The sequence below is a fragment of the Triticum urartu genome, chromosome 1A (genome assembly GCF_056163025.1).
Source record: "Triticum urartu cultivar PI428250 chromosome 1A, HENAU_Tu73, whole genome shotgun sequence".
NCBI lineage: Eukaryota > Viridiplantae > Streptophyta > Magnoliopsida > Poales > Poaceae > Triticum > Triticum urartu.
In genome coordinates, this window is record NC_141873.1 from 390,016,337 (window position 1) to 390,030,165 (window position 13,829).

At 42.3% G+C, this 13,829-nt stretch overlaps 1 protein-coding gene across 1 annotated transcript; it reads left to right on the forward strand.

The window, feature by feature from the left end:
• Positions 1 to 1,241: 1,241 nt before the first annotated feature.
• Positions 1,242 to 1,646, forward strand: LOC147991378 (uncharacterized). Its single transcript, XM_087538455.1, has one exon. The coding sequence runs from the start codon at positions 1,242 to 1,244 to the stop codon at positions 1,644 to 1,646; it is 405 nt and encodes a 134-aa protein (XP_087394581.1).
• The last annotated feature ends 12,183 nt before the right edge of the window (positions 1,647 to 13,829 follow it).

Genomic DNA, 13,829 nt, shown 5'->3' on the forward strand with positions numbered 1-13,829 from the left:
CTACAATCACCAGGATGATAGGTAAGGCCAGAAGATTATTTTAATCAAAAAATGCTTCGAGATAGCCTCATAGCATGCAGCCGACCCCAACGATTTTAGGCTTAGAGGCACGGTACATGCTATCCTAGACTATTATACACATGAAATTTCCACATGAGCGTCCGGGTTGCGTTTGGCTCTTCTCCTCTTCGAGAAGTCGAACAATGATGGTACTACTGCAGTGGAGTACTACAATATACTTCTGGCCATCTGACACCGAATGAACTATTGCATCTCCACCACGGACGTGGATCCTATGACTTTGCAATCCCTGCCATACCCTGCCTTTGAGTCACTAATGGGTGGGCCCCATGTTCTGTGGGACCCATGTGTCAATGACTCAAAGGTTGGCTAGGCCACGACAGGGGATCCTCGTCCGTCCACCGCGTGCGGGAGGGAGAGCGTGTAGCGAAAGCTTCTCCTAGTCCTGCCAGCCACCACGCTCATGGGCGAGGGAGAGGGCGTTGTAATCAAAGTTCTCCTTGTTGTATGAGTTGACACGACACATCAAAGCAGTGCACTCGATATGTTTTAATAATTTGCGTTTACCAATGCATTAATTACAATGCATGCATGCATGTCGTGACTTTCCTTTTGATACTTGCATGTGTTGATTTAATGCACCTTGAAGTAGTATGAATATGTGACGGTAAAGCTTTGTAATGCCCAGGCCCTAAAGTGAGAGATGGTTGTGCACGAGGAGGGCGAGATCATGCCGACGGAATAAGACCCGACGATGGAGCTCTCTATGGTCTCTATGGACCTCACCTTGTTTCACTGCCCCTTGTGCCTCCGCCCCTTCAAGCCTCCAGTGTATGAGGTTCGAATACACCTCGTCCGTTCGGCTGATCGAGCAAGGTGCATGTTTCTTGATTGATGTGTTGTTTAATTGATTTGTGCAGTGCAAGGGAGGGCACCTGGCCTGTGCAGACTGCCGCGGCGAGCGCCCCGGGAACTAGCGGCAGTGCCAGAAGTGCAAGCGCGGCGGTGGCTTCGATATGCGGAACATGGCGGTGGATGCTGTCCTCTCCTTAGTGAGGGTGGAGTGCCCGCACGAAGGTTGTGGGCTCTACGTCACTTAACACAAGCTCGTCGATCACCAGAGCATGTGTCCACTTGCGCCCTGCAAATGCCCCGTGCCTGTCTGCGGCTACGAAGGCCCACCAATGGCGCTCTCACACCACATCAGCACCATGCATCCCATGCCCATGCGTAAGATCCAGTACGGCAAGGTGCTCCAGCTGCAAGTGCCACTGTCGGAGCCACAACTCTTACTGTTTGCAGAGGAGGACGGCCACGCATTTGTCTTGGTCGGTGGCATGCTTGACATCGACATGCCTATCGCCATGTCGGTCGGCTGCATCAGAGCGGGGGCGTCCCCACTGCCGCACTACGTGGCCAAGCTATGGGCGAACGGCTCGCCGGGGGAGCCCAAAGGTAGGACCGACGCCATCCAGGTGGAAATGGAGGTGACAAGAAGCAAGGATCCCGGCGACGTCGCTGTGCAGGAGCTCACCTTCTTCACAGTTCCACCCAAGCTGCTAGCCGGGGCTGGGTTGTCGAGGACGGTGTCCCTCCACATTCAGATTGACAAGCTCACCTCCTAAATGATTCTACAATGCCTTCTGTTTATCTTAGTAATATGCTAATATAGGGGTTAGCTCGGTCTAATTTAGCTTAAGAGATGGTGGGTTTTGGTGGTGATGCAGCAATTACTTCGACATCAGATCAGCAGTTAAAGTAATTTCCAACAGTCGAACGGATATTTTGTGTGTGTTGGATATAAAGATCCTATGGGTAAGAAGTATAACAACTTATATGCTTGTTTGTTTAGGAAGTGTTGCATACTTATGTGAGTTGATGCAACACATCAAAGTAGTACTACTAGTAGTAGTACTTCCTCCGATCCTAATTTCTTTGCACATAAGTCGAGGCGCAGATACCAAGGAGGGCCTATTGTGTCTATACTTGGACAACTCACCCGTTTGTGCACCAGGCAGACGAAGCTCATGTCGTTGGTGCCGTGTGCGGCCCGCACATTAACCAAAACCTCGTGTCTCCAGCTTAGCCTCCGCATTTTAAACTTCTCAATCTCAAGGCCAAGGAGCAATGGGAAACCTATGATAGAGCCAATCGGATGGTTGACAACACTTCAATTCATAGCTATAGATGCGTGTGTGAGAGAGGGCGAATGCATGTGTGCACCTCTTCTCTTCCTGTATAACGTACTAAACTCAGAGTACAAGTGTATGTGGGTGGCATTGACCTAGGGAGCTAGAGATGGTGTGTGCGAGAAGTCCCAAGAGATAGGTGTGTGCGTGGGAAAGAGGGAGAGAGATGATATGTGTTGATGTAATGCGTGCGAAAAAAAGACTAGTCTATAGCTTGCCACGAGGCTATTCCTGTCAAACACCCCAATAACTATAAGACATGTATCCGGCGGTGCCAGTTATTGCATGTACATAGCAGTACAACAAGAAGTACCATGGCATATGCTACACCATGGCCGAGAACACGTGCCCACGTTACGCCATCCGGGAATAGTGCCGCACTTCGAAACTAGAACCGTCAATAAATTTTGAGCTTGCGTCTCGTCACATTCCAAATTACTACCACGCTATATTTAATTGCAAACATGTTCACACTGATCACAACCTAAACGGTTTCCCACTTAGGAGCGTATTGGTACTCGGTTATAAATACTACTATGCCAAGATGACTGCACATTCCTCCTCAACTCCTCATCCACAAAAACAAACAAGTCATTCAGCATCCTTCCCTTGCGTCTGCCATGGACAACGTGAGTTCTGGGTCGAGAGATTACCACCAGGGAGGGGCAAGCATGGAGGCGGAAGCACGAGAGATGTCCCGCCTCGCTGCGAAAGCAACCGACATGTCCCGCCGCGCGAAAGTAGCAGCACAAAGGTCCCATCATGTCACCGAAGCAGCACAGAGGTCCTGCCGTGCCGTCGATGCAGCAGACTGGTCCGACCACGGCGCGGAAGCAGCAGAGATGTCCCACCGCGCCGCGAATGCAACAGAGATGTCCAGGGAAAATGTCTCATGGGCAGGCGACGACTCTTATAGGTGCATGCATGCGATCGTCTATAGCCAGATGGATCAGATCTCCGGCTAGGTGAGGTTGCAGGACGACATGAAAGTCTCGTTTGAACAAGCTACCGGCGTCATTCGATAACTAAGGGATGGCAATGAGAAGCTCCGGGCCGAGCGTGACCTACTGAGGGCGAAGATCGTCAGAAGTGCAGAGCAGTAGGAGGAGACCGGTGCCTTGTTGAAGAGGGCTGGTGTCATCGTCAAGAAACTTATGGACGAGAATGACATGCTCCGCATCGAGCACTAAAGGTTGGTGGGGAAATCCGTGGATGCTCTCAATCAGCGTCTTGAGGACACGAAAGAGCTCATTGCCGCTCATTGCAGAGACTAGTTCCTGCGGCCTGCAGCAACGCATCAAGAAAGTAGAGATCAGCATAGGAGACTCTCCATATGAAAAACATGGTGCTACTTTGAAGCACAAGTGTGGTAAAGGATACTAACAGTGCCCCTTCTCTCTTTGTTTATATTTTTTTCTTTTTCTTTTTTCTTCCCTTTTTCCTTTTTTCCCTTTTTTTCTTTTCTTTTTATTTTCTCTCATTGTCCGGAGTCTCATCCCTACTTGTGGGGGAATCATAGTCTCCATCATCCTTTACTCACTGGGGCACTGCTCTAAAAGTGAATAATGATGATCATCACACTTCTATTTACTTATAACTCAAAAGAAATAAAAATTACAACTCGATACCTATGACAAAGTATGACTCTATATGAATGCCTCTGGCATGTACTAGGATGTGCAATGATCTAGCGTAAAATGTATGAAAAATGATGAACGGTGGCTGAGCCACAACTACTATGTCAGTTATATGATCATGCAAAGAAATATGACAATGAATGCTCAGGTCATCAAATGGAAGCGGTGGAAGTTGCATGGCAATATATCTCGGAATGGCCATGGAAAAGCCATAATAGGTAGGTATGGTGGCTGTTTTGAGGAAGATATAATAAGGCTTATGTGTGATAGAGCGTATCATATCACGGGGTTTGGATGCACCTGCGAAGTTTGCACCACGTCTCGATGTGAGAAAAGGGCAATGCACGGTACCGTAGAGGCTAGCAAATTGCGGAAAGGTAAGAGTGCGTATAATCCATGGACTCGCATTAGTCATAAAGAACTCATATACTTATTGCAAAAGTTTATTAGCCCTCTAAGCAAAGTACTACTATGCATGCCCCTAGGGGGATAGATTGGTAGGAAAAGACCATTGCTCGTCCTCGACCGCCACTCATAAGGAAGACAATCAATAATAAATCATGCTCCAACTTCATAGCATAACAAGAGACTATACACGCATGCTTAGGGAATCACAAACCTTAACACCAATATTCTTACTAAACACAACCATTTACTAGTACCTCCCACATATTCCATCTCTATATCACAAAACTATTGCAAGGAATCAAACATATCATATTCAGTGATCCATAAGTTTTATGTAGGATTTTATGACTAACCATGCAATTGACCAATTCCTGCTGACTCTCTAAATTGATATAAGTGAAGCATGAGAGGTTAATTCTTTCTACAAAAGATCATGATCTAACAAATATAAGTGAAGCAAAAGAGCATTCTTCAAATAACAGTTTTCTATGTGAAGAGAAACAGGCAATCCAAACTTCAAATGATATAAGTGAAGCACATGAAACATTCTATAAAGCCATACTAAAAAGATATAAGTGAAGTGCAATGAGAATTCTATAAATCAACCATGGAATATCTCATACCATCATGGTGCATGAAATAAAAATGAAAACTAAACGCAAAAGACGCTCCAAGATTTGCACATATTACATGAACGAAACGAAAATGAAAACATACCGATACTTGTTGAAGAAAGATGGGATGCCTTCCGGAGCATCCCCAAGCTTAGACGCTTGAGTCTCCTTTAATATTTACTTGGGCTGCCTTGGGCATCTCCAAGCTTGAGCTCTGGCCTCTCCTCCTTCTCCTCATATTGAGACCTCCTCGATCTTTGATCACTTCATCCACACAAAACTCAACAGAAAGCTCGATAAGATCCGTTAGTATAATAAAGCAAATCACTACTTTAAGTACTGCTGCAAACCAATTCATATTTTGTTTTTTCACTGTAGCTACTGTAATATAACTTTTCCACGGCTTATACCACTGATAAAAATCAATAGTTTCATCAAAATGAGCAAAACAATGCATCAAAAACAGAATCTGTCTTAGACAGGACAGTCTGTAGTAATCTGAAAGTTCACCATACTTATGGTACTACAAAAATTCTGAAACAATTAGTAAAAATAAAAAATTTGTATATCAAGGCTTTGCAAAAGGTTTCAGAAACTTTCAACGTTCCAGTAAAAAATGTAAAATCGCGCACTACAACTGAAGTTTCTATTTCTGCACCGCACATACCAACAAGCAATCTAAACATCCTAAAGGCAAATCTTGGCACATTATTTTTATAATACAATGGAATTGTACAAAGGGATAATTATTTTTTTTGAAAAATTTCTGAAATTCAAGATTCACAAAGTTTCCATGGGCATGAACAAAGTTCAAGGCATGCTCCCGCTTCCACGGTGCTAGTCTATCTCACTTTGACTTTTCTTTTTGTGAAGTTTTAAGTTCCCCTATATACTTTTTTGTTTTTAAACTTTATAAAAGCACTCAACATAAATAAATGACTCTCTAAAACTTCCGGGTTGTCTCCCTGGCAGCGCTATCTTTAAAGCCATTAAGTTAGGCATAAAGTGCTCAAGTAATGGATCCACCCGGATCCCAAGGTATATCCAAGATAATTTTAATGAACAATGATTTGACATTTAGTAGTGAGCACAAAGCAGCATATATCATGCAATGATGAAGTCTAACTCTATTCCTATGCATCGGCATGTCATACAAGAACAATTCATGCACATCAAGTAAAGGCCAATACATAGCATAAGCAGTTTCTTGCAATTCTATCGTGTTGGAAACATAAAGAGGCGGAGATATAGTTCCTCTCTCATAATAATTGCAAGTAGGAGCACCAAGCACATGCATATTATATCCATCAAAATCATCATGTGTATTGGTAGAACACAACCCATCAATGTAATCCTCAATAAGTGCAAACTTCTCCGATATAGAGTAGTTGGGAGAATTCAAAAAGATAATAGGACTATCATGTGTGGGTGCAGTAGCAACAATTTCATTCTTAACATAAGGAACTATAGCAATTTCATCTCCATAAGCATAATTTAAATTGGCATCATGGCCACAAGCATAGCAAGCATCAAGTTCATCAAAAATGGATATTTCAAATGAAGCAATGGGATCATAGCAATTATCATAGCATTCATCCTTCGGTAAGAACGAAGGGACATTAAACAATGTATGAGTTGGAGGGTTACTCTCATTATAAGGTGGGCACGGGTATCTAATCCACCCTTCCTCCTTTTGTTATTCGCTCTCCTCATCATCTTTTTCATCCAATGAGCTCACAGTTTCATCAATTCCTTCTTCCATAGACTCCTACAAAATATTAGTCTCTTCTTCGATAGCGGAGACTTTCTCAATAAATGCATCAATATCGGAATTGTATTTATAATTATCATAGCAATATTTAAGTATAGAAAAATTTTCAGGTCTACAAACTAAATCGTCAAAATCTTCAAACTTTTCAAACAAATATTCAATTTCATAAGCACTCTTAAACGCAACAAATTCTTATATTCGTTCCACATCATAATAATCATATATACCATTAGCATAGGAAGCTAAGGTTTCATTATCATTAAATTTGCATGAAAAGGGAAGATGTGGAGCGTTCATACTAGAGCAACAAATAAAATCATATCTCTGGCATAAATTTCAAGCATACCAATGCAACATATGAATTTGATCCCATAATAATTTCCCTTTTTGTGTCAAAGGATAGTCCCTAAAGTATTAACATTGATCCAACGTTACTCCCATTATCATGTTGAATGGGGTTTTCGCAGGATTATCAAAGTAGTGCATAATATTTTTCACATAACGAGCATCAAGGGTTTTAGGAGGTTCCCCATCTCCATGAGTAGCAAGTACCGCTAATTTTTTGGGTGTTTCGTGTTCCATATCCATAACTAAAGATAGAGAACAACTTAGAATAGGAAATAAAAACTAGCACACACGAGAATATTCACCCCACGCTATTGCTCCCCGGCAACGGCGCCAGAAAAAGGTCTTGATAACCCACAAGTATAGGGGATCGTTTGTAGCCTTCTTCGATAAATAAGAGTGTCGAACCCAACGAGGAGCTAAAGGCAGAAGAAATATTCCCTCAAGTTCTATCGGCCACCGATACTACTCTACGCACACTTGACGTTTGCTTTACCAAGAACAAGTATGAAACTATTTTGCAAGAATCAAACTACGAGTACTTTGCGAGAATAAAACTACGAATAAATTGCAAGGTAATAAGAGTGGATAGCTTTTGTCAACAAGAAAGTTATTTGTCCCTAGGCAATCGATAACAAGTACCGGTAATCATTCTTGTAATTTATATGAGGGAGAGGCATGAGCTAACATACTTTCTCTACTTGGATCATATGCACTTATGATTGGACCCCTAGCAAGCATCTGCAACTACTAAAGATCATTAAGTTCGTGAAACCCAACCATAACATTAAGTATCAAGTCCTCTTTACTCACATACGCCATAACCCACTTATCCGCGTTTAGGCTGCTGTCACCCCCGCAACACTGACAATAAGCAAACCATGAACATATTGCAACATCCTACAGTGGGGGCCCCTCACGTTTGCGCGAAACGGAGGGCACCTTAGGATAGCACCATAAATAAAATATACAATCATACCGACCAAGATCACGATTAACCCATAGGACAAAACGGATCTACTCAAACATCATAGGATAACCATAGATAATTGGGAAATAATATATGGAGTTGAGAACCATGTTTAAGTAGAGATTACAGCAGGGATAAGAGGTGTTACACCGCTGCATAGAGGGGGAGAAAGTTGGTGTAGACGGTAGAAAGATTATTGATGTAGATCGCCGTCACGATCCTAGCCACGACGGCTTTCCGGCGCCATCGGGAGAGAGGGGGAGAGAGCCCCCTCCTTCTTCTTCTTCCTTGGCCTCCCCCAAGATGGGAGGAGAGCTCCCCCTCTGGTCCATAGCCTCCATGGTGGCGGAGGGGCGGGAGCCCCTCCGAGGTTGGATCTCCCTCTCTATTCTCCGTAAAATGTTATTGCATTTGGACTTCGTTTGATATGGATTTTCTGCGAGACAAAAAACATGCAAAAAATAGGAACTGACACTAGGCATTGGATCAATAGGTTAGTCCAATAAATCATATAAAATGTTGCTAAAAATATGTGAAAGTTGTATAATATTGGCATGAAACAATCAAAAATTATAGATACGATGGAGACGTATCATTGCATCACTGTATTTACTCATACCAACTAGTTCCCAATTTGAAGGATCCAATTGAAACTCCAATGGTGCAACAAGTATGTTTTAAACCTATTTCTTTAACTGGACTACTGTTCTAACTTCTTGCTCTATGTTGATTTCCGTTTCAGTTGTATAAACAGTTATGTTCTCATGTGATGCACATTACAAGTGTTGGCAATGCTATGTAGTTTCTCACACTTATATTCTGTCTATGTTGTTGTCTCTTAAGAATATATGAGTTGAACTGTGTCACTATCTTGATTTGGCAACATAAACTAGAATGATATGGAAAATACAGTGACCATAGTACATAGATATATGTTTGTTTCATGTTGTTATCCTGTCCACCTTACTACTGAACCGGTTTACCAAAATGAGTTTCGTATACTACATGCTAGACCTGTGACATGTCTGCTTGTTTCTCTTGTAGTATGCGAACAGAATATTGGAGAAGAGCACCCCACTATGAAATGGTAGAGAAAGTAATGAAAATAAGGTTCAATATAGTAAGACAACCCTGTTGGTCTCCAAGAAAGGTGATAAAACCGATCTTGTAGACAGTGAGAAAACCCCACAGTCCTGCGTTGATGTAGTGTTCGAGTTACTCGTTAGTACTGCTGGCACAAGCTCGCTGCATGAATCACTTCGACTTCTTCAGTCTCAGCTACAAGATGAAAGGCATCAGTCAGCTGTGCTACGGCAAGAAACCGAAGGACTAAGGAAGTCCCTGCAGAATTCAGATGAATACTTTCTTGTGCAACAGCAAGCACTAGAGGATTTAAGCGCCAAACAAGATAAAGTTAATAAGCTTGCTAAGCATCTTGCCAGCATTATGGGTACCCAGGATATTGTTTCCTGAGCTCTTCTGAAGTGGTTTCAGTTCTCGACTTGTTTTGCTGTGGCATTTATTTGCACTGGTCGCCAACTTTGACAACCATTGTATGTGATATGCTGCTTTGTTCCCTATATTTACACTGGTGGCGAACTTTGATGCCTAGTGGATGTAATATGTGTAATAGTCGTGATAGCCTAGCGTAAGTTGCTTGCTTATTTATTTCCTTGTTTTCTTGTTTATTTGTTTGCTTGTAGTTAGTGCAGTTATTTTTCCGCGGTTTGCTAGTGGCCGCAATAACCTATTTTTTAAAACTCGGCCATAATAACCATGGGCTACATATTTACTGTAGTGAACCTAGGCCTCCTACGTGTCGTAGAAACAATGGGCCTTCTATGGGCCGTAGAAACAATGGGCCTTCTATGAGGAGTAGCATCAATGGGCCTTCTACGGGCCGTATGATCGATCGGCCAAACATGGTTCAATAATGGACCGCATTATGGGCCTTAAACAGGCTAGAGTTGGAATTGTCCGTTCATGGGCCAACCATAACGGGCCGTCATTAATTGGGCGTATTTGATGATGCTATGAAAATGGCCCAACGGATTAATGGGCCACAAACAGGCCGACTGTAACCACGGGCTAAATTTGGCCCACAAGCAGAAAAGGCCAGTAACAGGTCGTAAGTAACTGAATGCTGGAAATGAGCCCATGAATAAATGGGCGCTGAGAAGGCCAAAAGATAACATGGGCTTGAAATGGCCCAATGGAATAATGGGCCGTTAATTGGTATAGAGCGATATATTGTTCATTACGGGCCAGTTTCACCATGGGCCGTTAATGGGCCAAGAGTTACAAAGTGCCTCATATGGGCCGAAAGACATCATGGGCCATACATGGGTCGGAAGTTACAACGGTCTGGAATCATATTGGATGGCCCGGATGATGCTACTAGGCCTAATTCGGATAGGCCATAACGGGCCCTGGGTTAGCGGGTTGTAAATGGGCTATGTGCAAATAGGCCATTAACAGGCTTTCTGTGGGCCGGCCCACTATCTTTTTACTAAGTCAAACGGGCCGGCCTTTTCATAGGAATGGGCCTCTGTTGGTCTGTGCCACGTGTCGATGTATCATTGGCGCCTTCTGTCCAATGAATGGATGACATCTATCCCAACGGTGAGCCGACATGTGTTTCCTCCAGCCAATGATGATTTTACACGTGGAAAATTCCCATTGGTTCGGGCTGTTAACGGCTTATCAGATCCAAACCGGAACCCCATAGCTTAACGGCGACCCGTTATGGTGGATGCCATGTGTCGGTTACCCTTGACGAAAGCACTTCCACGATGCGCCATTTATCATCATGGAACTGGACACTTCCGTGATGATAATTTTGGTAATGTCATGGAACACTTCTACGACAGCATAGGTATGATTATCTTGATTTTGTCATAAAATAGTCATGGATGTACATGCATGACAAAAAACGTGACCAAGTGTGACAAACACGTATCATCACGGAAGTGTATTTTTTTGTAGTGTTGATCTAGAAAGACGGCGAGGTAGTGGATGAGTTCCGGGAGCACGACGGCGTGGTGACGGTGATGGTGAAGTGATCTCCGCAAGAATAGACCATTCATCAAGTGTGCATGACCATAAAAGATATTACTCATATAAATAGAACATCCATTATTCTCTAATTTAAATGAATAACCGTCTCACAATAAACAAGATCGAGATATAATATTCATGCTCAATGCGGGCACCAAATAACAATTATTGAGGTCTAAAACTAATCCCGAAGGTAGATGTAGAGGTAGAGTGCCGACGGCGATCACATCATCCTTGGAACCATTCCCAACGCGCATCGTCACCTCGTCCTTAGAAAATCTTCGTTTATTCCGCAGCTCCTGGTTCGAGTTACAAATATGAGCAACCAAACCAATATCAAATACCCAGGCGCTACTACGAGCATTAGTAAGGTACACTTCAATGAAATGTATATCAAATATACCTTTGTTCACTTTACCCTCCTTCTTATCCTCCAAGTATTTGGGGCAGCTCGGCTTCTAGTGACTTCTTGTCGAGAGTGGAAACTTGCTTTCCATTCTTCTTGAAGTTCCCTTTCTTCCCCTTGCCATTTTTCTTGAAACTAGTGCTCTTGTTAACCATCAACACTGGATGCTCTTTCTTGATTTTCTACGTCTGCGGCCTTAAGCATTGTGAAGATCTCAGGAATCGTTTTGTTCATCCACTACAAGAAATATGTCAACTTGTGACCTTCTCTTAGTGACCCCAGCAGAATTGGTCGTAAATCCACGACCATTTTGCTTGGAAGGGCTCAAACCCTGAAATTGCTTACACCAAATGGTCACAAAGCAGAGAAGAGGCGCCAATGACCTTATTTCTACCTGATTATGACCAATATAAATGGTCATGATGTTGTGAATGTGGATGCATTGCTACTTATTGCTATGACTAGGCGCCACCTCATCAGTTTTGCCTATGTGTCATGTCCATGTGTCAATTTTTGCCCTAGGTTGTGAAGCAACCTATATTTCTGTCATTCCTAAAATTCCCCAAAAAATTGGGCATTCTTTGCTATCCAAATCATTGCCTCAAGACAATATTCAACTCCATTTGCCTGGTAAATCTTCCTCGGCAAATTTTCAAAGTTTTTGTTCAACTCAAACTGTTGTGAAGGAAGTACTAGCTAGGCATATCCTAATGAGCTGAATTTTTGCCACATCTTCTATATTCCCAAATCATAGCTCTCCACAAAATTTGAGCCCCATCTAACAATACATGTGAGTGTGGCTTCAACATTCATATTTCTGTCCAGTGTGGTATGTTGCAAAGCAAGTGACACCTAGGCTCCTCCATTTGAGCTGCAAATTTTCCAAGATAGTGTCCTTAGTACATGATCGTCCTCGGCCAAAACTCAGGCCCATTGGCCAGGTGCATTTCCCGTACCACTGATCAAACACTTGGGTGCTAATTCATGTTTGAGCATTGTTCGGTCTCCTCATGAGATTCTTCTGTTGTTATTTTATTCCAAGCATCTACCTGGGGAGTGACAAACCTACTAGACATGCCTAGGCTTCCCAGAATGCATGGCAACACCACGGTCACGCGGTGACCACGCGGCGGGCATGCGAGTCTACGCGCTTTGGAGTTGGGGCCCTGGGCCACCGTCCAAACCTCAGCGTATCACCACCAAACCATGTATTTATGCTTAAATAGATACTTATGTACCTAGAAATGATTTTTGGAAAATAAATAAATAAATAGCAAACTATGAGGCAACTACAGTTCAAATTTGACCCGCTTCCTGCTGAATCAGCAGGAATTTGTCTTTTTCACCACAGATGGATCAAAACTTTTGACACCCAACCATTTTGTCAATTGTGCATTAAATATGGCCTAGTATTTTAAAAAATTGATTTGGTCCAATTTTGCAACAAATATATGGTAGGTCCTTCACAAAAAAAACTCACTTCGGGCACTCGGAAAATGGAAAATGAATTTTCCGTGCAAAGAAAATGAAAACTCCCTTAGGCAACATTGTTTGGAATTCCAACATGCACCCTTGTGCACAATATTAGATCTTTTGAACAAACTATGACATGAATGTGGCCATAAGATTGATCATTTGGCTTGAAAGTCATGAATTTTCACGCATGATAGCTCATTTCTAAGAACACTTTTTTAAAATAATTGCCGTATTACAGGTTTATTATTTTTTCCGATAACCTGGTCACATGTAATGACACAATGCGAAGGTTTTCCAATATTTTGAATTTTTTTGAATTTTTTATGCCCATTTCAAAATGCGGTCAAAACAGCGGGAATGACCGTTCGTAGCTAGTGCTTGAATCTTGGAAAACTATTGATGTGTCTATGATTAAATAGATACTTATGTACCTAGAAATGATTTTTGGAAAAAATAAATAGAAAACTATGAGGCAACTGCAGTTCAAATTTTACCCGCTTTGAGATGAAACGGCGGAAATTTGTCTTTTTCACCATAGGTGGATCAAAACTTTTTACACCCAACCATTTGGTCAATTGTGCATTAAATATGTCCTAGTATTTTAGAAAATTAATTCCGTCCAATTTTGTAACAATTATTTGGGAGGTCCTTCACAAAAAAACCTCCTTTTGGGCACTCGAAAAATGGAAAATGGTTTTTTCGTCCAAAGAAAATGAAAACTTCCTTAGGCAACATTTTTTGGCATTCCAATATGCACCCTTGTGCACAATATGAGATCATTTGAACAAACTATGCCATGAATGTGGCCATAAGATTGATCATTTGGCTTGAAAGCCATGAATCTTCATGCATGATAGCTCGTTTCTGAGAACATTTTTTTAAAATAATTGCAGTATTACAAGTTTATTATTTTTCCTAGGAACTTGGCCACATAT